The 27348-nt window shown below is 43.0% G+C and overlaps 1 protein-coding gene across 1 annotated transcript; it reads left to right on the top strand.

The window, feature by feature from the left end:
* The first annotated feature begins 72 nt into the window (after positions 1 to 72).
* Positions 73 to 20404, top strand: LOC124151815 (universal stress protein Sll1388-like). Its single transcript, XM_046524455.2, has 4 exons — positions 73 to 305; positions 6368 to 6448; positions 18021 to 18130; positions 19415 to 20404. Exons 1-4 carry the CDS (start codon positions 155 to 157, stop codon positions 19643 to 19645), a joined length of 573 nt encoding a protein of 190 aa, XP_046380411.2. The 5' UTR covers positions 73 to 154; the 3' UTR covers positions 19646 to 20404.
* Positions 20405 to 27348: the final 6944 nt, after the last annotated feature.

Genomic DNA, 27348 nt, shown 5'->3' with positions numbered 1-27348 from the left:
TCCATCGTCAAAGAAAATGACAACATGTCATTCATTTCCCAACGCTCGGCAGGTCGTTGACGCACACCTCGAATAATGTTCCACCAATTTCAACGGAGCGTTGCGTTATCGAAGCTCCTAGCAGCGTTATGCACTATAAAGTCACGTGACTGATATGTCAACGCTTTCCAGGCAGAAGGGACAAGCGATACCACCAAATACAACACCTGTAACGTGGCCATCATTTGGAACAACGATGTCTGAAGAGGATCGAATAATTGTTCTTGCCATGGACGGCAGCGAGTATTCAGAATATGCATTTCAATGTAAGTTCCATTGTTACTATTTGCAATGTTATAGTGTAAAGTAAAGTATCATGGGAAGACAGGTTACACCATACAGCTGTCGCCAGCTGCCCTGGCGGGGCTTATCAAACCGATAAAGACACCTGCTGTACACGTGTCATTGACCTTGCAAGATCGTACTACTACAGTAATAACTTCTTCACCCGTGAAGATCAAGGGTAGAATATAACTTCAGCAACCCATGCTTGCTGTAAAAGGCAACTATGCTTTCATAAGAGGCGACTAACGGATCGGGTGGTCAGGCTCGCTAACTTGGTTGATGCATGTCATCGATCCCAATTGCGCGGATCGATGCTCATGATGTCAATCACTGGATTGTTTGGTTCAGACTCGATTATTTACAGACCGCCGTCATATAGCTGGAATATTGCTGAGTGTGGTGTTGAACAACAAACGAACCAAACCACTGTGGACTATATGTTTTCAGTACATTTTTTTAAGCATGTTTTGCATATTTAGGATTTGTCACCTTCACATATGAAGGATGTTATGGCAGTTGAGACATCTGGGCAGTTTAAATCCCATGTCGGAATCCCATGCTCCCAGAGCGGAAGGTCGGTGTTTCGACCCCATGGTAACGTCATAAAAACAGACGTTAAAAGACGGCAGTTGTTGTTACCCTGTCTGGCGCTCGGCATTAGAGGCTAAACAAGGACTGGTTGGCTCGGAGTCAGTAAACTGTGTCTGAGTGGAGTATTCATGTTTAACTGTAGCATGTACTGATCAGTGCATAGCCGCTAGACATTCGGGTGAGTGTACGTCGTTATAAAAGCGGCGTTCCCCTATTTCACATTACGTCAACTCAAACTACATTAATTCGACACATCGTTTGAGATGATGTAATTTAATAGCTATTCATAAACAAAGTAGACAGCTTGTCAACATTGTGGTATTTTGTCATCACATTGCTTCTCTCGAGTATCGGGTAACTCGACATGTGTCTGATGGTCCCAAACACTTCGAGTTAACTAGTGCTTGCTGTGACCATCACTTTCAGAAAGACCAGCTATTCATTACTGCCTCAGCATAGGTACAAGCGTGTTGTTCCAGAGGCCTATTTTGTCATAGTTTCTGTGTGTACTAGCTATACATAACTGTGCACTTCTGTTTATCTGCAACAGTCTGATCTTTTTACAGGCACGTCCTATCATTTTTTGAATATCTTAACTGTACTAGTTTGAAGTTGTAATCAAAGTCAACAAAAATAAAAAAAATTCAAATCCACCTGTATTCATATATACAGTTATATACTTTTACATACTTTTCAGGTTCGTATATTTAACACTATTTTAGGGACCTATCATGTAATATTCTAGTGGACCTGGGATGTTCAACTGTTCGCCCCATCTTTCAAAGAAGAAAATTGCATGTCTTGAAGCAGTGTCCGAAAAACATAAATATCATTCATTCATTAACAACCTTCCCATGCATCTTCTGAATATTAAACATCACTTCGGGTTTTCCTCCCACGTAAAGCTGACACGCCGTGATATAACTGGAGTACTGTTCAAATCGGGGATAAACCCAACTCACTCACCCACTCGCTCAGAATATTAAATGTCCTCTGTGTGATCATGAAAAGATTCAAACATACTCAAATATATTTAAATATACTCATGATCAAACATACTCAAATTTACTCATATATACTAACAAATATTCACATACACTCAAGCATACTCAAATATAAAACATATACAGAAACATACCAACATAAATATTTCTTTCTTAGAGCACTTTGAGAGTTATTTATTCAAAGGTTTGATTTTACAAAATTAATCTATCTCATTTAAAAAAAATATATATCAGCATTTGCTTTTTATCCACGATAGTCACAGACAAAGAATCACGTGAGATAAAGTTCGGTAGTGACGTGCCTATTCATCAGTTTTCACACTGTGCTTAAACCGATTAAATACAATTGTGGCAAGTGATTCCCCCGACCTATTAACCTTACGTCACACATGACATTGTTATGCGAACATTACATGATAGTATTACACCGCCTGACTCGCGATATGTCAACACTGACTAGAATATGGTAATCTGATTTCTATTGTTTCGAAAACATCCTTTGTTTAGGTTTGCTTCAGGTTTGATAAACATGACTGAACATGTTTGATGTCCCGAAACAAGAAACTGTGAACAAAAATTATCCTCCTTTCTGAGAAAGAAATTTGCATGCCTAAAGCAATGTCCGAAAAGTCTCCGTGTCAAACATTCAAGGCACCTGACCCGGATTCTCGGCGTCATCAAAAGACTCAAACATTCTCATATATACTCAAACATTTTCAGATACATTAACTCAAATTTACTCAAACGTACTCAATTATACCCAAACATACTCACATATACTCAAACATACTCATATATACTCAAGCAAATTCACATACATATACTCAAATGTACCCAAACATATTCAAATATACCCAAACATACTCATGTGTACTCGAAATAATCAAGCATACTTATATATACTGAAATATACTCAAAGATACTCAGATATAATCAAATATATTCATACATACTCAAACATACCTATATGAACCCAAATATACTTATATATACTGAAATATGCGAAGAAATCCTCAGATATACTCAGATACACTCAAATATACTCAAACATTCTCAGATATACTCAAATATACTCAAACATACTCTTATATACTCATATATATACCCAAACATACTTACACATATCATAAGACACTACAACATACTAAAAAATACTAAAACATACTTAATTATACTCAAATATACTCATATATACTCAAATATACTCATATAAACTCGAACAAACTTCAATTCGTGCATACTCAAATATACTCAAACATACTCAGAAATACGTTAACAACCTTAACTACACTCATACATACACATTTATACTCAAACATACTCATACTCTGATATACCCAAATATACTAATACCTACTCAAATATACTCATGTATACTCAGCAATACTCACAGATTGAGGAATTCAACCATAATCAAACATACTCAGATATATTCAAACATACTCAGATATACTTAAACATACTGAAACATATTCACATAACTCAAGCATACACATATAAACTCAAACATACTCATATAACACAAGTATACACATATACACTAAAACATACTCATATAATTAACTCAAGCATACACATATATACTCAAACATACTCAGACATACTCATATAACTGAAGCATACGCATACTCAAACATACTCAAATACAATCAAACATACACATATATGCTCAAATATATCCCTCTTTACTGAAACATGCTCATATATCCTATAATATACTAAAATATACTCAAAATACTCAGATGTACTCACATACACTGAAACATACTGACATATAGTTAAACATACCTAGATAATTTCAAATATACTCAGACAATCTCAAATATTTTCAAATATACCCATATATACTAAAATATAGTCAATCATATAAATCTGGGATACGAACTATTTTTACCAGGTTTGTGACACGCCTAAGCAACTTACATATCTAAGCAAAGCGACGCACGGGGCTTAACACAGCTAGATAATCCGTGCCCCTTTAAATCACTGGATTATCTGGTCCAGAATCGATTATTTGCATGCCGCATTCAAATAGCAGGAATAATTCTGAGTGCAGCGTTAAACAAGAAGTAATCAAACAATGAATATTCTGCCTTCTGTACATTAATGTTGCACGTGCTACTTGCATGTGATTGGGAGAAACTTACATAAGATAACCAACATAAGCAGAGACGGTCCTTTATCTGTCTGTGAACTTGACTTATAGAGTCTGTCCGCTGAGCTGTCTGAAACATCCACTTGTTGATAAGAAAGCCACGGTTTGTCAACGGGGACAAGATAAGTTCAAAGAGGAATTCATAGCCCCTTATTAAAATAATGTCAAATAAGTCATTTTACATCTATGCTGAACAAACCAAGGTAGTTTGTGACTTAAGCTGTTTCGTGAAAGTGATTTGAAATGGAAATCGGGTGAGTGAGTGAGTTTGGTTTAACGCCGCTTTTAACAGTATTCTAGTTATATCGCGGCGTGTCAGCTTAATGTGGGAGGAAAGCCCGAAGTGATGCAGGTCTCAGACGTTTACCACTTCGGTGAAACCAGCGAGCACGGGTATGGTGCTGACAAACCTAGAAACATAATCGGGGCGAACCAGGATTCGAACCAACAACCATAGGTTTCTGGCGTGCCCAAGGGACGCAACCCTGCACAGCGAATCGCGTCGCCTTAGGCGACTGGGCCACCCGTGACCCCCGAAATAGAAATTGAAGCCTGGGCATTGTCTGGTCGCACTACTGTGTACATGGGTCCAGGGTATTTATTGTAATAGAATGTTATATATTACCCTGGATACTCGAGGATGCACAGTTTAAGAATACCGTTAGTTAGGATAAACCTGTAGGTTTTTCTGTTGATAAATATGTTAAATATGATATTTAAAAGACCTATAGGAATATTGAATCACAATATCTTCTGTTCATAATATGAAGCACTGCCGTTTGCGTTTTAAGTTACTCACACACTCAGACATATATTATTTGATTTAACTTACGTATTTGATGTTCCTTATACAGTGGACCGTCTTTCGTGCGGATACCTTCAAACTTCGCAAGATACCTTTACATTTCTCAAGATACTTTTAAACGTCGCAAGATACCTTTAAACTTCTTAAGATATCTTCAAACTTCTCAAGATACCTTTAAACTACGCAGGATATCTTTAAACTTTTCAAGATACCTTTAAATCGGAAGATACTTTTCAACTTCGCAAAATACATTTAAACTTCTCAAGGTACGACTAAACATCGAACGTGCACCTGCAGGGGTAGTGGCAATTAGTGCCGAAATGAAAAAAATCAAAGAAGATAGGACTTGTAGAAATACCGTCTACATTTTAAAATAAGAAGAAGGTGTTGATTGTCATTGCCTCTACTGGTAAACCCAGTCACCAACATGATTGCCAGAAGCATTAAAACAGCAGACACACTTGTTTCTGATCACATTAGTACAATCACATCAATTTGGTGAGCAAAGACATGAGACTGTTGTTATATTTATATACAGAAGCAGATATAAGAATCCGTGTATGGTGAGATGGGGTGAAATGGGGTTTAACGCCAGACAGGGTATCAAGAAGTACTATCCTTCAACGTCTCTTGGTATGGCGCGCCCGGTGATCAAACCCCCGACCTTCCGCTCTCCACAAGAACACACATGATAAAATCTCCGCCGGCTTTGCCATTAAAGGAAGCGTTAGTAAAATGCCTCTATCTCAAATAATCTTGGAGTGAGTGACGATAGTTGAATAAAATGTCGCTTTTCGCAACGTTCCAGCCATATCATAGCGAGGCATATCCAACCCGAATAATGTCAGAGCACAAATATGTCATACTTTCCGGAGAATGAATTTATATGTGACCTTGCTTATTGCTTCTCTGGCAGCCATCGATATGTGGTGAGGTAAAATGAGGTTTAACGTCGCGTCCAAGATTATTGGTGTAGGGATTATAGTGCTAGCCCACTGAGATACCATGCCACAGTGTTAACATGAATACCCCACTCACACACAGTATACTGACTCCGAGCCGACAAGTCCTTGTTTTAGTCCCTTTATGCCGAGCGAAAGGCAGGGTAACAACAGATACTGTCTTAACGTCTTTGGGTATGATGCGGACGGGGGATCAAGTCAAGGACCTTTCGCTCTCCGGACGAACGCTCTACCACTAGATCACGGAGGCGGTCTGCCCGATTATGAAGAGTAATGAGTGAGTGAGTGAGTATGGTTTTACGCCGCTTTTATAAATATTCCAGCAATATCACGGCCGGGGACACCAGAATTGGGCTTCACACGTAGTACCCATGTGGGGAATCGAACCCGGGTCTTCGGCGTGACGAGCGAACGCTTTAACCACAAGACTACCCCACCGCCTCTGAAGAGTTATGAAGGCTAAACATGTCTGACCGCAGCCTGAAGCAATCACTGCCATTCTTACATGCACTGTTCTGTGTTGCAGGGTACTTGAACAACATGCGTCGCCCCGTCGATCACATTGTGATAGTCCACTGTCCCGAGTACCACAACATTGCCTACGCACGTAAGTCTCTACTGTATGTTGCTCGCCTGGTTGTACTATGTGTCGAACACTTGGCGCTCAGGGGTGGAATTGGGCCCCGTTCCACAAATCGATTATCGTTGAATTTCTCTCAAACCCAACATTCAGACTTGTTTGTAACTCGCATTCTGATTGGTACGTTAACCAAGTTGCGTAGCCAATCAAATTTGCAGATGGAAATCAAGAGCGGGTAAGTTGACATTGCGAGAACCACGTGAACGTATCACGGTGAGGTGAGGTGAAATGGGGTTTAACAGCGCGTCCAAGATTATTGCACTTATATAGCGACGTGCATGCACGTGTGTGTGTCTGTGACTGCTTGTACTTGTCCGGACTGATGCCGATTTGTAGTGCTAAATCACTGAGATACCATGTCGCACATGAATACCCCACTCAGACACAGTATACTGACTCCGAGCCGACCAGTCCTTGTTTTACCCCCTTAATGTTGAGCGCCAGACAGGGTAACAACAAGTACCATCTTTTAACGTTGAATGACGCGGCCGAGGATCGAACCCCGGACCTTCCGCTCTCCGGGCGGACTCTCTACCACTAGACCACGGAGGCGGTCAAATGGATCACGGAGTTAGTGTAGATTGACGGAAATGCTTTCCCTGAGTTATAGAGGATGCGTAAGAAGCGACTTAATTTGTTGTTGACCACACTCAGCAACCTTCCAGCGCCATGATGTTGGGATGTAAACCAAACAAACCGGTGATTGTTAAATAAAAACGATTCACGTTCGATGCCGTAGTGTACGAAGACATGCAATCAACCAAGTCACTGAGCCTGACGACCTGATTGACTTAGTCGCCACATCGACCAAGCATATACGAGGTTTGCTGACGATGTATCCTAGGCCGGAATCCCCACGGTAAGTGTTGGGGTAGCCTAGTGGTTAAAGCGTTTGTTCGTCACACCGAAGGCCGGGGTTCGATTCCCCACCTGGGTACAAAGTGTGAAACCCATTTCTGGTGTCGTCCGCCGTGATATTGCTGGAATATTGCAGAAAGCGGTGTAAAACCCAACTCACTCACTCATGAACTATAACCTACATTCGTAAGTGAAAAGGAACGGCGTACACATGCATCACCCAATACATGTACAGCTAACAAAGCCAGCGAGACTGGAAGTGAGTATATTTCCTGTCAGTGTTGATTGTGTGATCTACGCATGTACATGGCAAATTAAAAGCGTGGGAATTCAGGGTGAGAACATAGGCTGCCAGCAACCTCGTAAGATTCGACTTAATGGATCGAGTGGTAAGTCTGGGTGACTTAGAAAATGTCTTCAGCAACCCATGCTTGCCGTAACAGGCGACTATGCTTGTCGTAAGAGGCGACTAACGGGATGGGGTGGTCAGGCTCGCTGACTTGGTTGATGCATGTCATCGTATCCCAATTGCGGGGATCGATGCTCATGATGTCACTCACTGGATTGTCTAGTCCATACTCGATTATTAACAGATCGCCGTCATATAGCTGGAATATTGCTGAGTGCGGCGTTAAACAACAAACAAACAAATAAACAAACATGACTTGTATATCTGATCCAGACTGTTTTTGTCGAAAAAACGCCGCCTTAGATCTGTTATGGTTTAGTGCGGCGCGAAACAACAGACAAATTGACATGTTCTTTATGTGGAAAAAAAAGCCTCGGTCGCGTGATTAATGACCTTCCACATGGAACACCGGCGTACATCATCCGTTGCTCCATCCACACTTCCACAAAGTGACTGTGATGGACCTCCCTCAGTGCAATGTTTTACTTCCGAAGTGGGCGAACATTTATTCAATCACTTGTAACATCATTAGGGTAGCCTAGTGGATAAAGCCTTCATTCGTCACGCCAAAGTGAGTGAGCATAACGTTGATGTAAACAGTACACCAGTTATATCGCGGCGTGTCAGCTTAATGTGGGAGTAAAGCCATGAGTGATGCAGGTCTCAGGCGTTTACCACTTTGGTGAAACCATCGAGCACGGGTATGGTGCTGACAAACCCAAGAAACATAATCGGGGTGAACCGGGATTCGTACCCACAATCATAGGTTTCTGGCGTGCCCAAGGGACGCAACGTTTGCATATAACGTAGCTATATTGTCAGGAAAAAAGGGGTCCTGGTCACCACTTCATGATTCTCCTCGAGCGCTGTCACATTATGCCGGACTGACAGTACCTCTGTGCTTCTCTGTGATCGGCCATGTTGAGATTCCGGGGCAGTGTAATATGGTGGCCGAGAGGGTACATCACTTTATCCACTTCACGTACGGCATCGAGATAGCGATAAAGCCATGGAACGAGACGAAAAAATGCGATAATTCGAGTTAGAACAGAATAGTTTCTCGCGCAACAATATCACTTGCTCCTCTCGTGCTATCGCTTTCTCGTCTTGTGCTATCGCTTTCTCGTCTCGTGTTATCGATTTATCGCATTCTCGCCACCATAGTGTAGGCAAGAAACACTTAAGTACATAACAGTCGAATACAATGTGGGTCGGGGTTACAGTTTTTGATCTGGCTGATTGCGTTTGTTGATAAAGCCACACACAGAAAGCTTCCAGCTATATTACGACGGCCTGTATATAATCGAGTATGGACCAGACAATCCAGTGATTATATGATTATAATTACAAGTAACGATCAACGCCGTAAGATAACGATGCCCGGACGACCCGTCCCCAAAAGACGCCTCTTACAATGTCGGGTGGCACGGGTGGCACGGGTGGCACGGGTGGCCCAGTCGCCTAAGGCGACGCGATTCGCTGTGCAGAGTTGCGTCCCTTAGGCACGCCAAAAACCTATGATTGTGGGTTCGAATCCCGGTTCGCCCCGATTATGTTTCTAGGTTTGTCAGCACCATAGCCGTGCTCGTGGGTTTCACCGAAGTGGTAAACGTCCGAGACCAGCATCACTTCGGGCTTTCCTCCCACATTAAGCTGACACGCCGCGATATAACTGGAGTAATGTTTAAAGCGGCGTTTATCTCAACTCACCCTCACTCACTTAAAATGTCGAGGTTGGCTGGTGGTCATTTCCCCGAGGCAAGGGTGTAAACGTACCGTCAAAGCCCATTATCCAACCTTGCCGAACCAGACTGGAATTCCAATCAGATTCCACCTCGCATATCACATGCATTTGCTTCAAACAAAATGGCGGCGCCCAGTCAAAACGATATGATCGATAGTGTAATAAAACGGGTCTTACTTCGCGAAGTGCATCAAATCACGTGAGGACATTCATTAAAAACATGAAATGCTTTGGAAAATATCTGTTGGCGCTAAGCTGACGGTACACATGCTTTACAAATCCTACAATCGACTGAAATCCACACGGGAGTTTACGAACCAGGGGTTGATTTCGTTACGAGGTTTTGATTGGACTATGCATCGACGCATTAGTCCAGCCTACAAATAACTCCATAATTCCAGCCTAGTTAGTTTTATAGTCAGTTAACTCCCTTGCCTCGGGGAGATGGCTGGTGGTATGTCGTACCCGACGGCGTGGATCCTTACTCATGCTATCAACCACTGGTTTGCCTTTAGCTTGGACTATGATATACACATCGGGTTTCGATGGTGTGAGAAGGCACTAAGTCTATGCACAAAGTATTCTAAGCTCAAAGATCATATCAGCGTCTATACGCTAAGAAAACCAGAATAATCGTAGCGCTGAGACTACACTTTGTGTAAGGAGGCCCAAGGCACCTATACAGACATTGGTGAATAATTACAGGAACCCTGCCTCACTTTAAAGTATCCTTTCTCTCTCTATACCAATCAATGATTCAATTACCTCCCATTTGGAACCTAGAAACCCGTCAGTTTATGGAATCTTATTAATTAAATTGTAACAAAACTAATCGACACGAAAGACCATGTTGTACGTTGAAGAAACATTTAAATTTGTTAAAATGATTCAAATCCAATACCCCAAGCGATTGAGACACCCACCCACACACCCGTACACCTACACACACCCATCTACCCACCCACCCACAAACACACCCACCAACCACATACACACCCACCCACCCACATACAAACCCACCCAAATCACACCCACCCACACATTCCACGCACGTACACACCCACCCATCCACATACACACCCATCTACCCACCCACCCACCCACAAACACACCAACTCACTGACCCAGTCACAGCTAATGCGATCAACGCGGCATTCTGATAATGAAGGTAAAGTTATTCAAGTCATGGAACCTCATTGGAATGGTTATTCACTGTTTGCAGTCGTTAATCAACACTGTTGTCTGTCTTGTCTGCTCGACTGGGACAAGCTTCTGAGATACCACGTATGGGCATTGCAACATCTGCAGTAGCGTCCGTCAAGGACTGCATCACTTCTTCCGGGGGGATCGTTGCGACTGAGCGCTATTCATTGTCATTCCAAGAAAACCAAAACTGCCTGCTGCTAAGGTGTCCGGAAACAGTGTTCTTACACAGGGGAAGGGTCCAGTTGACTGTGTGTTGGGCGCACGGTCAGGCCACTTTAATAATCTTGTTTTTCGTCACCGAACGAGCCTTAAGTTTTAATTGTTTTACGTCTTAAATTCGGTTCTGGTGAGTTAATATCCATTCCGAAGTTGCCCCTTCTGATGCGACCGCCTCCGTGATCTAGTGGGAGAGCGTCTGCCCGGAGAGCGGAAGGTCGCAGGTTCGATCCCCGTCTGCGTCATACCAAAAGACGTTAATGGTACATGTTGTTACCCTGTTTGGCGCTCGGCATTAAGGGGCTAAAACATGTACTCAGCATTGTGTCTGAGTGGGGTATTCACGTTAAATTGCGGCTGGTATCTCAGTGTGCTTGCACTGTAAAATCGGCATTAGTACGACCAGAACAAGCAGTCCTACACACACGTGCATGCACGTCGCTATATAAGTGCAATAATCTTGGAAGCGACGTTAACCCTCATTTCACCTCACCTCATCTCTTTCTGATGTAGTCCGCCCTGAGAGCATCACTGCACATCGTTAGATGCACATCAGGAACTGTTTGATGACAGTTAGTACAATGCTATGTTTAGGCTTTAGTGTTTGGGAATCCAAATAAGTTGGGGTGAAATGTCGTTTAAAGTCGAGTTCAAGATTGTTTCCGTATATTGCGACGTGCATGTGCGTGCGTTGCTGCTTGTACAAGTAAAGACTGAGAAACCATATCATGACGCAGTTTTAACATAGATACCCAACTCAGACACATTATACTCTTTCCGAGCCAACCAGTCCTTGGCTTCGGCTCTACTACACAAAATTAGTATCACTTTCCTAGTTAAGATAGAGCGTCCTGAGAAAGAACGGGCAGCTCCAGATGGATGATATTCCGTAAGCTTTGTTTTTTGAATCTACATCCATCCAGAATATAATTGAAACTTAGAATCTTTTGCAATATTCAGCGCTGTCCTTTTTAGCATGATGAGTTATACTAAATGTGACCACAGATTTTCCAATCAGCTGACGTTTGGTGCAGAACTGGGGTTGGTGTGTTTAACTTCCTGTACTCGGAAATGGAGCAGGCTAAGCTAGTCAAAATTTCTGATTTTATTGCAGCTTTAACGCCAGACTGTGCAAACATGCACATGTGATAGCTGTTGAATGCCTGATAATTTAAAAAATAAAACATAACGTCAACATAGAAGTATACGTGATAACATTTGGTTGTGTGCAAATTTAATGTCGTGCGCCTGGCAGGGTATTAAATACCTTCTTGTGGAATGACGCGGCCAGGGGATCGAACCACAGACCTTCCGCTCTCCTGGCACACGATCTGTCCACTAGGCCACGGGGGTGGGTAATAAAAAACAGGAAAAAAACCCCGATGAAATTAAGATTCCAATTAAAAAAGAATATATGAGAAACAAAACATTTTTATGTGGCCTTGAGGGAATTAACAAAAATGAATTCGTGGTAGCTTGTTGGTTCTTTTAATGACACTGGGCGATCCCTCAATTTAGTTCCAGGCGCCAGTGTATGCTAAGGACTGCAGCAGGCGATGCGCAATCGATGTGATTAATTTTGTCATCAATTCAATACTGACTTTCAGATTAATGAAGCCTGAATGTTTCCACGAGCCGTATTGTGACAGAGAAGATGTTCTAGTCGATCATAGTGTTTACCAAGAGGAATTAAGCTGTACTTTATTAAGCCTGTCAGCGACCATGTTGACAATAGATCATCATGTCCTAATGCTCAAATGGGACATGGGCCCTTTATCATTGCACTTCCCGATGACACTGGGTAGAATGCGTGTCTTCACTTTGGAAGTTCGGGGCGGTTTAGACCACATGTTCTTAATGCTTGACGTAAGAACCAACTACATTGAATTAAGTCAGGGCTGTTGCGATGTGTGACCTGTATACGCGAATCCAGACGGTGAGTTCAGAGCCGCCGACTCCTAGCCAATCTTATAGTGAGTGAGTGAGTGAGTGAGTTGGGTTTAACGCCGCTTTTAACAGTATTCCAGTTATATCGCGGCGTGTCAGCTTAATGTGGGAGGAAAGCCCGAAGTGATGCAGGTCTCAGACGTTTACCACTTCGGTGACACCCACGAGCACGGGTGTGGTGCTGACAAACCTAGGAACATAATCGGGGCGAACCGGGATTCGAACCCACAATCATAGGTTTCTGGCGTGCCTAAGGGACGCAATTCTGCACAGCGAATTGCGGCGCCTTAGACGACTGGGCCACCCGTGCCCCCAGCTAGTCTTGCAGCGTACTGAACATTTTACATTGAGAAGAGAAACCAGTGGGCAAAAGAAATTATACCTCTTCGTTGTTTTTATCATATGTTTGATTTTTAAGTAATGTTAGCGCTATCATATAAAAATGAACTCTACTGGAGCTTACTCAGCACTCAAAGAATACTTCTACATGGTTTTAATTTTAGAATTTGTTGTTGCGCCCCGACAATGTTGTTCATAATATCAATCCCTGGTTCAGACTTTATTATCAACAGGCGGTCGTTATATAGCTTGAATAATACACTGCACCTGTAAACAACAATCACTTACCTATTCGCTCCAAAATACATATCTGAGATATATCCATAGAATGGATAGGACATATCTTCTACCTTTCGGGGTATTTTAATGACCGAATCTATGCAGCTTCATGTATCTGCGCATCGTAATTCTATTTCCCCTGCAATTACGACATCTCATTGACAACTTCCGTTGTTTTTGTACGATATTTTCAAACATAATAAATAGTTAATTTCGCCCTTATACTGTCAACACATTCTTCCTGTTAACATAACATGCTTAGTTGGCTCAAAATATCACTTGGTGTGTTATTTTACGACATTTACCGTTTTTAGGTTTTGTTTGTAAACACTCTTCAACTTGCGTAAACTTCCGAAAGGGCCAGAGCGCGGGGAAAAGCACGAGTAGCTATGTGCAGTTAGACGTGTCACCAATAAAAAGCAACTGAAATAACGAAACGTTGCGTAGGATCTGTCAGTGAAGTGTTTTTTGTCTCGTGGGGATTCATGCTTGTCGTAAAAGCTAAATAAAATGGGGATCACCGGATCGCGATCTGTGACTCGGCTGATTTTATCGTGGGAGGTTGGTCACGGTCTGCCTGGCCCGGACTCAATCATTTATGAGACAGTTTTTGCAGAGTTTACTACTAACAAAAAAACGAAACAACTGATACTAGACAGACCACCTCGAGTTATTATCTTTAGACAATGTGTCGCAACAAAAACACAAGTAGTCATATCGGGAGGAGATTAATTTTGCTATATCAATTCATACATTATCGATCTGTTATGGCTTGTCCTTGATCATAGCTATAGTATACTGCCGGGTAAAAGAAAGTGTACATCTATGTTTGATAGTGGCTAGTAATAAAACCAAGAACGGATGGTTATTCGATGAATTGTTTGATAGGCATTACTTAGAAGTTGACGGATGACAAAGTAGACACAATTTAAGGATAACAACTTCTTTAATATTGTAAAGGCGACGTTTCGGTATAGATCCTTATACCGTTGTCAAGCAATCTATACCGAAACGTCGCCTTTAAAATATTAAAGAAGTTGTTGTTTTCCATAAAATGTGTCCGCTTTGGTCATTCGATGTTGATGTGGATGATACGGGTATCATTTTTTAGTTTTGAACCTTATGTTTGCAGTGTTCCAGCGATTTGTTTCAAGCTAGTAACATTTTAATAACGTTTTAATGTGTTGGTCAAATTCATTTTTTAAGTGTTTACTTCTCTTTTGGCCGTCAGTTTGGACCAAACTGTTCTCGCAGAAGTCTGACATGAGTATCAGGTGACCACACTCTGAACTTTTCAGTATGATTCTGAATTATCTCCCCCTAGTGACCTTGAAATTAGAATCAGGTTCATAGGAATGATATCGCTGACATCACCTTAACATTCAAATTCACACTCCGGCGCTGTGATGACATATATTACTCAGACTAATTTGCATATCAAGTGCCAGGAGCTTTTTTCTTGTTTGTTAAAAGGGTAGCCTAATGGTTAAAGCGTTCGCTCGTCACGCCGAATACCCGGGTTCGATTCCCGATATGGGTACAATGTGTGATGCCCATTTCGGGTGTCCCCCGCATGAGATTGCTGGAATATTGCTAAAAGCGGCGTAAAACCATACTCACTTACTCCATTGTTTGTTAACAAACGTGGTTAGTCTGGTGTCAGAACAGTTCGGCCTAGTGGAAGACATACAGTGCGATTTACGTATTGTTTTGCAAAATTATAAAGATATGCTACTACAAATGAAACTGTGGAGAATGACAATATATCTTTACACATCAAAATGACCGCTTCGGTAGCTATCTGTAGGGTTTCGATGACTGCAAATGGAACCGTACAACCATTGCAAATAAAGGATAAATACTGTAAATCTTGAAATTAATGCGTCTCCAAATTAATACGACTGCTGCCTCCAAATGAGCCATAAATGCTACTCAATATCAATGCGACCCCCCACCCCCACCCCCCACCCCCCACCCCCATTCCCAGTGGAATGATACATATCTTTACCTTCATCCAAGCAAACACCAACTGGCACTACGTTTTAGCGCTGAGTAGAGCATTTCCGTAAAAACAATAAACAGTGCTTTCCTAAAAACAACAAAACATAACAGCATCATTGCTTACTTCAGTGTTGAGCCACATACTTGGACTTGTAGTCATATGGGTGATACGTAGAAAGAAGAGGCAGTTAGGTAACTAGGCAACCTTATTGACCGAATGAGTGAGTGACTTGGGTTTAACGCGGCTTTGAAAAGTATTCCAGGTATATACATGTAAGTACGAGTCAGCTTAATGTTGGAGGAAAGCCGGAAGTGATTCAGACCTCAGACGTTTCCACTTTGGTTAAAGCAGCATTGTTGACAGTTACATATGTCACTGTACTCTTCAGGAACAGAATCTGTTAGAAAGAGGAAACAATGCGTAACACTTGCACGAGAAGGAGTGAGTGAGTGAGTATGGTTTAACGCCGCTTTTAGCAATATTCCAGCAATATCACGGCGGGGGACACCAGAATTGGCTTCACACATTGTACCCATGACGAGAATCGAACCCGGGTTTTCGGCGTGACGAGCGAACGCTTTAACCACTAGGCTACCCGACCGCCCCCAATATGTAAGTGTATTCCGTAGTGTTGGCATAAGGATACGTAGTAATTAGGGCAACCGTCATTTGATTGATTATATTTTGAAATGGTTTTAAACCCTAAAATAGACAATATCAAATTGACCTTAGGGATTAAAAGTTTTAATGGCGATTATGTCAGACAATACGGTATGAGCAATAGTTTCTTTGATGTAACAAATGTTATATTTGGGATAACACTTTCTTAGTAAAGTACAGATTTTTGGACAGGACTCAACCCAAAAAAAGGACCAGAATCTGTACTTTACTAAGACAGTGTTATCCCAAATATAACATTTGTTACATATGGCCACTTTCTAAATGGTATTGTGTGTTCACAATTTCTTTGATGTTTCATGAAACTTGCATTGTTACATCCAGGATCCAATGACAGATTATGTGACCGAGTGTTCAGGTTGCATTGGATCATTGTTACATTGGGGACAGAAATGGACAAAATGTTCCTATGTTTTGGTTTGGTTTGTTGTTTAACGCCGCACAGCAATATCTCAGCTATATGACGGCGGTCTGTAAATAATCCAGTCTGGACAAGACAATCCAGTGATTGACATCATGAGCATCGATCTACGCAATTGGGATCGATGACATTCATCAACCAAGTCAGCGAGCCTGACCACCCGATCCCGTTAGTCGCCTCTTACGACAAGCATAGTCGCCTTTTACGGCAAGCATGGGTCACCTATTCTACCCCGGATCGTCACGGGTCTGTTCCAATGTGGGAATACGCAGTCACATCTTTTTATGCTTTCACCAGTAGACTTCCCGTCTCCCAAAGTTCAGTAAACAGTCGATCTTATCTTCCACATCCGATTCAGCTTGGAGTAGCAGTACCACTGGGACTAGGGACTTAAACGATGGCCACACCAAGATGGCTATTTCTTCCGAGTCAGCAGCCAAGATGATGCTATCTGGCATAATTTACTGTTTTCGTTCCCGGACGAATTATTATTTGACCTTGGAGAAATAGTTGGAGAATAACGTTATGGTAGATGCCAACACAATGTGGTGAATCAGTGGTCAGTGGGTCAGGACGCAGAGGCTGAAGATTGTGGCCGCTTTGGATTGTACAATGGTAATGATGTTCACGTTATGGCCTACTTAGCAGTGTTGACTGCAACCTACGATGTTTGAAATATGGTAATGATACGCTTATTATAACGCTAACTGTATGATCACGCCTAGGAGTTGGCGACGCACGCAATGATGAGGTTCGTGGAGGTGTGTTGGCACGCGATACCGCGGTAGTAGAGTGTGACTTTATATTGTGGACACATTTCTCATTGGAAAATCAGTTCTATAATTCTATTCTGACCTACTACCCGAGTTCTGCTTCTTTCGCTGATCGTTAGAAAGTGTGGACTATGTGTGCAAATATACATTGAATTAGATTCAGATAACTTGGCGTTTTTCTTCCTCATTGTGAGTATAAGTATGACGTCCAGAAAAAGACAGCCTGTAAGTGATCGAGTCAGTACCAGACAAACCAGTGGTTGATATTTTATTTATGCAGTCAGGGTACAATATTGTTTCATGTATTCATGTTCATGACAGTGAATCCACACCGTGAAGATCCGGGATAGAATAGGTCTTCAGCAACCCATGCTTGTCGTCATAAGAGGCGACTAACGGGATCGGGTGGTCAGGCTCGGAGACTTGGTTGATGCATGTCGTCGATCCCAGTGGCGTGGATCGATGCTCATAGTGTCAATCACTGGATTGTCTGATCCATACTCGATTATTTACAGACCGCTGTCATATAGCTGAAACATTGCTGAGTGCGGCGTTAAACAACAAACAAACATAGTGTACATCGGGTGACCAAATTCTGAAAGCGCCACAGAACCCTAAATCTTCTCAAACACACCAACCCACTCAGATCAGCCACTCTCTATTCCAGAGGCTCCTGTCATGAGTGACGTGAGCCTCATCACGCAGATGATCCACGAGGAAGAGGGGCGGGCCAGGGAGATGGTGGACACTTTCGGACAGAAGTTGAAAGACAATGGGGTAAGTTTAATTATCTCCCAAGGCGGGGCCAGTGTCCATGTTATCTACCTGGGGACAAAGTTTCGCGTGGGCTTTCTCGGAGACTCACCCACATGAAGGATAAACTTACACATGCACAACCACATGAAGCATATACTTAGACATACACAGCCCCATGTAGAATAGACTTAGACATGCACCCCCACATGAAGGATATACCTGGACATACACACATATGTAGGATATACGTAGACATGCACAGACACATGTAGGATATAATTAGATATACACGCTCTTGTAAGATGTACTTAGACATACACAGCCATATGTAGGATATACCTAGACATAGACACCCACATGTAGCATATACTTAGACATGCACACATGTAGGATGTACTTAGACATACACGCTCTTGTAAGATGTACTGAACATACACAGCCATATGTAGGATATGCTTAGACATGCACAGTCACATGTAGGATATACTCAGACATACACGAGCATGGAGGATAGCCTTTGACATACACACTCTTGTAGCATATACTTAGACATCCACACCCACATGCAGGATATACTTAGACATGCACACATGTAGGATGTACTTAGACATACAGGCTCTTGTAAGATGTACTTAACATACACAGCCATATGTAGGATATGCTTAGACATGCATAGTCACATGTAGGATATACTCAGACATTCACGAACATGGAGGATAGCCTTTGACATACACACTCTTGTAGCATATACTTAGACATCCACACCCACATGCAGGATATACTTATACCTCCACGCATATGTATGATATATTTAGACTTATACGAACATGAAGGATATATCGATCATACACGTACATGTAGGATAGCCTTATACCTCCGCGCACATGTAGGATATACTTAGACATACACGAACATGTAAGATATACTTAGACAAACACGAACATGTAGGATAGCCTATATCCGCGCACATGTAGGATATACTTAGACATACACGAACATGTAGGATATACTTAGACAAACACGAACATGTAGGATAGCCTTATACCTCCGCGCACATGTAGGATATATTTAGACTTATACGAACATGTAGGATATACTTAGACAAACACGAACATGTAGGATAGCCTTATACCTCCGCGCACATGTAGGATATACTTAGACTTATACGAACATGTAGGATAGCCTTATACCTCCGCGCACATGTAGGATATATTTAGACTTATACGAACATGAAGGATATATCGATCATACACGTACACACATTTCTTGTCACTGTTTGAGGACAAAATACTTTTCTTATTACAGCTTCGGGGCAAAGTCCGGAGCATCGGAGGGAAACCAGGGGAGGTAATTTGCAAAGTGGCCGATGAAGAGAAGGCTTGCATGATCATCACCGGCACACGGGGCCTCGGCAAAGTGAGGAGGACATTTGTCGGCAGCATCAGCGACTACGTCCTGCACCACAGTCACGTCCCCGTCATCGTCTGTCGTCACAAGGACCACCACAAACACCACGGCTCACATAGCGGACAGTAACACGTAGAGGACCAAATACCCAGCGCTTACGCTTACACATCCTCGATTATCTAGGGTACTATATCTCAGTCATTCTACGATAAATGTCCTAGCTCCGTTCATAACCGCATTTTCGTTTTGCCCCTGATTCCAATTACATGACGCTAAAGTTTAAAGTAGCCTTCTGATCGAATTACCCTCACGAGCGAGAGATGCAGGAAAAGATGGAGAAGCTGGCGTCCGAGACCTGCATCACTTCGGGTTTTCCTCATACTTTAAGCTGACACGCCGTGATATAACTGACATTCTGTTCAAAGTGGCGTTAAACATAGCTTAAGTGGTGGTATGTTGGTGAATGGGTCAAGGATAGTTATCTAAATAAAAATGGAGATGTATTTCACTGGATAACCGAGGTTTGATTCAGAATATAGACACTTTACAGGTAGTTACCTAATACTTAGTTCGTATCCCCACACTAAACCATCAGGGGAGATAACTCTAGATCAGTCAGGTCATACCTGTATACCATTCGTCACCACTCGCCCCTTTCCGTAACCTGCAAGAAGACTCGTCCCCATATCGATGAATGTTATGTGCAAAAATACGACAAACCAATCAGAACGCGCGTACGATTTCAAGTTCTTCAAAGAATCCCTAAGAAATAATTTTTGATTTTACGTATGTCTTGCATCTAAAAATATACCCAAGACACAGTTAAATGTGTTCAATCATACTGTATAATTCCGCATGTCCCTTTGTGCTTAACTGCATCTGAAATATATATAATATATGGGGAAATATATGTGAACCATTACGCAACGAGTTAACAACTGTTTTAGGGATGCCCGTTTGCGCTAAGACGGAACCCGGTCGCAAAAATGGCCATGGGAGGGGCACGAGTCGCTATTCAGCTTGTCCCGGAATAACACCAGTTGGTCACGAATGACCTGTATACACGATTCTAATTTCAATGTGATCAGGGAGAGCCCAGTCAGGTCATAATGTGTTCCTGATTGAAATCACTCTCCTACCAATAGTTCCTTGTCGCCAATCTGCTTCCCCTATTCATAAAATGGTAGTCACGCCCTATCTGTCCGAACTTGGACAGAAAAAAAGAGTGCTCGGATTTTTGTTTGAGACAATATTTCTTCAGGATGTGCTTTAAAACATATTTTTAACTCCCCGAAAGGAGCTTGCTTCCCCAATATCAATGAGTGTGCATTCGTGATTTCAAGAAGAATTATTGCTGTGTAATTATCATGCAGTAATGTCTCTGAACAACGCCATTGGGGAAAAATGTAGTTCCAGTATAATCATTCACGCCTTTCTTTAGGGGCAAATCAATGAAAAGATTAACTTAAACGATGCCGGAATGTTGTGCTTTTGGATTGAAACTGTTACTTTGATTAGCAAAGTAGAGCCACTGCTTTGTGCAAAAACGTCAAAATAAATATAGTTTTTCTCAAAACGGATGTTCCATCGTCTTTAGCTGACTTAAGTCGATTAAGTACACACATGTGTATCATCCCTTACACAACCGACCGACCACACTTTAAATATAGACCCTTTTTCTGAGGTATCACATTTGTAAAAGCTTTGTTATTGGATTAAGATGGACTGATGTTGATGATAAGTGACGGTACAGTCCATAAATACACCGGAGCCGCTCTTGTGTTGTTTGTTTGTTGTTTAACGCCGCATACATGCGGCATGGTGGTCCGTGAATACATGCGGCCTAGCCTGCCGTTAATACATGCGGCATGGTGGTCCGTGAATACATGCGGCCTAGCCTGCCGTTAATACATGCGGCATGGTGGTCCGTGAATACATGCGGCCTAGCCTGCCGTTAATACATGCGGCATGGTGGTCCGTGAATACATGCGGCCTGGTGATCCGTAAATATATGCGGCCTAGCCTGCCTTTAATACACACGGCATTGTGGTCCGTGAATATATGCGGCCAAGCCTGCCGTTAATACATGCGGCATGGTGGTCCGTGAATACATGCGGCCTAGCCTGCCGTTAATACATGCGGCATGGTGGTCCGTAAATACATGCGGCCTAGCCTGCCGTTAATACACACGGCATGGTGGTCCGTGAATACATGCGGCCTAGCCTGCCGTTAATACATGCGGCATGGTGGTCCGTGAATACATGCGGCCTAGCCTGCCGTTAATACATGCGGCATGGTGGTCCGTGAATACATGCGGCCTGGTGATCCGTGAATATATGCGGCCTAGCCTGCCGTTAATACACACGGCATTGTGGTCCGTAAATATATGCGGCCAAGCCTGCCGTTAATACATGCGGCCTGGTTGTCCGTGAATACATGCGGCCTAGCCTGCCGTTAATACATGCGGCATGGTGGTCCGTGAATACATGCGGCCTGGTGATCCGTGAATATATGCGGCCAAGCCTGCCGTTAATACATGCGGCATGGTGGTCCGTGAATACATGCGGCCTAGCCTGCCGTTAATACATGCGGCATGGTGGTCCGTGAATACATGCGGCCTAGCCTGCCGTTAATACATGCGGCATGGTGGTCCGTGAATACATGCGACCTAGCCTGCCGTTAAAACATGCGGCATGGTGGTCCGTGAATACATGCGACCTAGCCTGCCGTTAATACATGCGGCATGGTGGTCCGTCAATACATGCGGCCTAGCCTGCCGTTATTGTATGCGGCATGGTGGTCCGTGTACCACCATGCCGCATGTATTAACGGCAGGCTAGGCCGCATGTATTTACGGCTGAGTGTAAATAATCGAGTCTGTACGAGACAAACCATTGAGTGATATCATGAACATCGATCAACGCCATTAGAGTTCGATGACACACAATCAGCCAAGGCACCGAGTCAGACCCCCTCAACCAGTAAGTCGCTTTTTACGGCAGCATATGGGTTGTTAGGGATAATTTTTAAACCGGAATCCCCACATAACCATCATATCCTCGTGAATCTAATGTTATTTATAGCCAGGTCCTTCGTATACCAAGGAGTGTGCAAAATGTGCTCCTTATATCCGAAATGCAGTATGTATTCCCGTGTAACCAGGCCGCATGTATTCACGGACCACCAGGCCGCATGTCTTCATGGATCATCAGGCCGCATGTATTCACGGACGACCAGGCCGCATGTATTCACGGACCACCAGGCCGCATGTATTCACGGACCACCAGGCCGCATGTATTCACGGACCACCAGGCCGCATGTATTCACGGACCACCAGGTCGCTTGTATTCAAAGACCACCATGCCGCAGGTATTCACGGACTAGAAGGCCTCATGTATTCACGGACCACCAGGCCGCATGTATTCACGGACCACCAGGCCGCATGTATTCACGGACCACCAGGTCGCTTGTATTCAAAGACCACCATGCCGCATGTATTCACGGACTAGAAGGCCTCATGTATTCACGGACCACCAGACCGCATGTATTCACGGACAACCAGGCCGCTTGTATTCACGGACCACCAGGCCGCATGTATTCACAGACAACCAGGCCGCTTGTATTCACGGACCACCAGGCCGTATGTATTCATGGACCACCAGGCCGCATGTAATCACGGACCACCAGGCCGCACGTAATCATGGACCACCAGGCCGCATGTATTCACGGACGACCAGGCTGCATGTATTCATGGACCACCAGGCCGCATGTAATCACGGACCACCAGGCCGCATGTATTCACGGACCACCAGGCCGCATGTAATCACGGACCACCAGGCCGCATGTAATCACGGACCACCAGGCCGCATGTATTCACGGACCACCAGGCCGCATGTAATCACGGACCACCAGGCCGCATATATTCACGGACCACCAGGCCGCATGTAATCACGGACCACCAGGCCGCATGTATTCACGGACCACCAGGCCGCATGTATTCACAGACAACCAGGCCGCTTGTATTCACGGACCACCAGGCCGTATGTATTCATGGACCACCAGGCCGCATGTAATCACGGACCACCAGGCCGCACGTATTCATGGATCACCAGGCCGCATGTATTCACGGACGACCAGGCTGCATGTATTCATGGACCACCAGGCAGCATGTAATCACGGACCACCAGGCCGCATGTATTCACGGACCACCATGCCGCATGTAATCACGGACCACCAGGCCGCATGTATTCACGGACCACCAGGCCGCATGTAATCACGGACCACCAGGCCGCATATATTCACGGACCACCAGGCCGCATGTAATCACGGACCACCAGGCCGCATGTCTTCATGGATCATCAGGCCGCATGTATTCACGGACCACCAGGCCGCATGTATTCACGGACCAACATGCTGCATGTATTCACGGACCACCATGCCGCATGTATTCACGGATCACCAGGCCGCATGTATTCACGGACCACCATGCCGCATGTATTAACGGCAGGCTAGGCCGCATGTATTCACGGACCACCATGCCGCATGTATTAACGGCAGGCTAGGCCGCATGTATTCACGGACCACCATGCCGCATGTATTAACGGCAGGCTTGGCCGCATATATTCACGGACCACAATGCCGTGTGTATTAACATCGGACTAGTTAGTATGTATTCAAAGGGGTAATGGGGAACATAGTGTTTATGAACCTGTGTACTGTTTAATGCTACGACATTAGTATCCAACACGGGATCTAGAATATGTTACCTGCTTCTTGCGTCAAGAACATCACTACGTACAACACTCTTCATCAGCTGATTACATGAAATATCTCAGACTAGAGAGATGAAATAGCTCTAGGTCCTCTCGAAAATAGATGACTTCACAACTGTGGCCTGAGTGATAGCAATGTGCATACCAGCAGAGGAATTCGTTATAAAGAAAAGAGATTTATAAATGATGTTCCATGTGTGTCCTAGGGGCAGCTACATTCATGCTCATCGATTATGTGTTCGTCCTAATAACACCTCCTTGCTATTTCACAGGATGTTTTTTAGACAGCACTTCAACATATGTGCACATGCCATTACTACATTCATCTTTGAAACATTTTCAATGTTCATCCCCGGAAAGAATATGTCCCGAGTTTCTCATGCCTGAGCTCATTGGATCGGGTATAGCCGGAGTGAGGTTCTGAAGCTGGACAGATTGCGTGGCGTACTGTACCCTGATTCCTTCCTTCTTCCTTCCTTCCTTCCTTCCTTTCTTCACTCACTCACATTAATCATATCGTTTACACGTTCCATCTTATCACATTTGGATGTGTTGAAGTATTCCTATGTTGAAAAGGGAACAAAGGTGGCCCAGTCGTCTGAGGCGCCGCAATTCGCTGTGCAGAGTTGCGTCCCTTAGGCACGCCAGAATATGTTTCTAGGTTTGTCCGCGTCATACCCGTGCTCGTGGGTTTCAACAAAGTGGTAAACGTCTGAGACCTTCATCACATCGGGTTTTCCTCCCACATTAACCAAAACCCACTCACTCGCTTTGTTAAATCATCAAAGTTGCTAAATGTATCTCTGGATTTGTTTCAATGGAAAGGTTTAGTTTTTTTTAGGATTTCATGCTAAGTTCTTCCAGAGTCATGACAAAAGTTGTACTTCAGAACAAAGACGACAAATGCATTCAACAAATTTGGATATCATCTTTGTGGAAAGAAAAGGAACAATATCTGAATTAAGTCGTATTTGTCTTAAAATACTAGGCACAAAGACAAAATAATTTTTGTGATGAATGTGATTTGGTTGATTTGGTTGAATGTGACTTGGTTGATTAAAATCCCAGTTGCGTGGATCGATGATCATGATATCAATCACTGGATTGTCTGGTCCAGACCCGATTATTTACAGACCGCCGTCATATAACTGTAATATAGCTTAGGGCGGCGCTAAAATCAAACAAACAAACAAAACATTGTAGCTCAACAAAACCCAAGTGACAAGAATAGTATACCCAAGCATAAAATTTGTACGAGAGGGTCCACGACCAGGTGTTTTGGTTGGAGACAATGTGTCTTATATTTTTCAATTCATAAATGACATTGATAAGTACAAGATAACCATACACCTAGTCAGATTGATCTTCAGCTTATGGTGAACATTCGACTGACAATGTAGACATATTATATGGATAACAACTTCTTCAACACACTATAATAGCGACGTTTCGGTATACATCCTTATACGGTTGTCAAACAAGACTGAATAATGTGAACATGGTACAGGACTATATATGGGAGATGATGGATTAACAGTAACGTCAATCTGCATACATGAGACAGATTAACATGAGTGGGTTGGAAAATAGCATCAGAAGGATACTGTTGTAACACGATGGACAGAGAACACATGATGAGGAAGCTATTATAGTATTCTAAAGAAGTTTTCAGCCATAAATTGTGTCTTCATTGTAATTCGTTTCCTTCTTAGGAATCCCTATCAAACAATAAACATTAAACTGATCGTTCATAATCAAATCTGACACATGCAACGTTGAGGGAAATACGCTGAAACAATGCTGTAGTTATAACAGAGCAAATCTACAATCTTAATGCCCGAAAATACTGCTACCATAACGTAAAAGCATACTTAAATGACGCTACAACAATGGTGCAAGAAAGCTGCCATAACGCTGCAACAGCGTCGTCGTAAGGCTGCAAAAAGTTGCAATAGTACTGCAACATAGTTGCAATGATACATAAAAGATGAAACACTGTTACAACGTTGCAATAAAGATGCAAAAATGACGCAAGAGTGCAACGCAACGGTGCAACGCTGCTGCCTAAAATCTTTACTTCCATAACCATGTTGAAATGCTGACCATTACACTCCAATGGCTTGGCTATAATACTGCAATAACGCTGTAAGAATTCACCAATGAATCAGTGGTACAATCACAACACAAACACTCCAACAGAGGTGCAATATTTTAGCCATACTCTAATAATATATACACTAGCCATTCTTTAAAATCGTATCCTGTATTTTTTCGCTGATGAAGCTCATTTGTTTTTGTTTACAAAGGAACATACTCATATTGAAATACACAAACCGAAACCGAGTAAGTAATGACACATTTTGTGACAGTTCCTTGGCAGTAGTTACGTACTACCCTTTCATTGACTTCCACTGTTTCTTTACATCACATGACAAGCCTTAGTACTTGCAGGGGACCCGTGAAGATCCGGGGTAGAAAAGGTCTTCAGCAACCCATGCTTGCCGTAAAAAGCAACGATGCTTGTCGTTAGAGGCGACAAACGGGATCAGGTGGTCAGACTCGCTGCCTTGGTTAATGCATGTCATCGTATCCCAATTGCGTGGATCGATGCTCATGATGTCAGTCACTGGATTGTCTGATCCAAACTTGATTATTTACATACAGCCGTCATATAGTTGGAATATTGCTGAGTGTGGCGTTAAACAAAAACAAACAAACAAAACTTGCAGGGAAATATACAACGTTCTTGTACAAACGTTTCAGCATATATCGGTGGTATCTTGGACATTCATCGATATGAGATCAATGACAATGTAGATATTTCTCTACGATACACGGAAGTAACGGATATATTAACAAAATAAAGAAAATTGTTTGGTCTTGGGTAGCCTTGGGCCGACAATTTGAAGACCCGGATTCTATTGAAATACAGAAATCGATTACGTAAGGTTATACTTTATAACTATTACATTACATTTGATTAACCTGTCAATTGCAATTCTTAGCATAATATGGTATGGCCCAGTCCTTGTTACCATAAGAAGGAACATACAGTGATGC

Source organism: Haliotis rufescens, unplaced genomic scaffold (genome assembly GCF_023055435.1).
Source record: "Haliotis rufescens isolate VD_foot unplaced genomic scaffold, xgHalRufe1.0.p SCAF_23, whole genome shotgun sequence".
In the NCBI taxonomy this organism is placed as follows: Eukaryota; Metazoa; Mollusca; class Gastropoda; order Lepetellida; family Haliotidae; genus Haliotis; species Haliotis rufescens.
The sequence above is the reverse complement of the archived record's forward strand: the minus strand, read 5'-3'. Positions and strand labels throughout refer to the sequence as shown.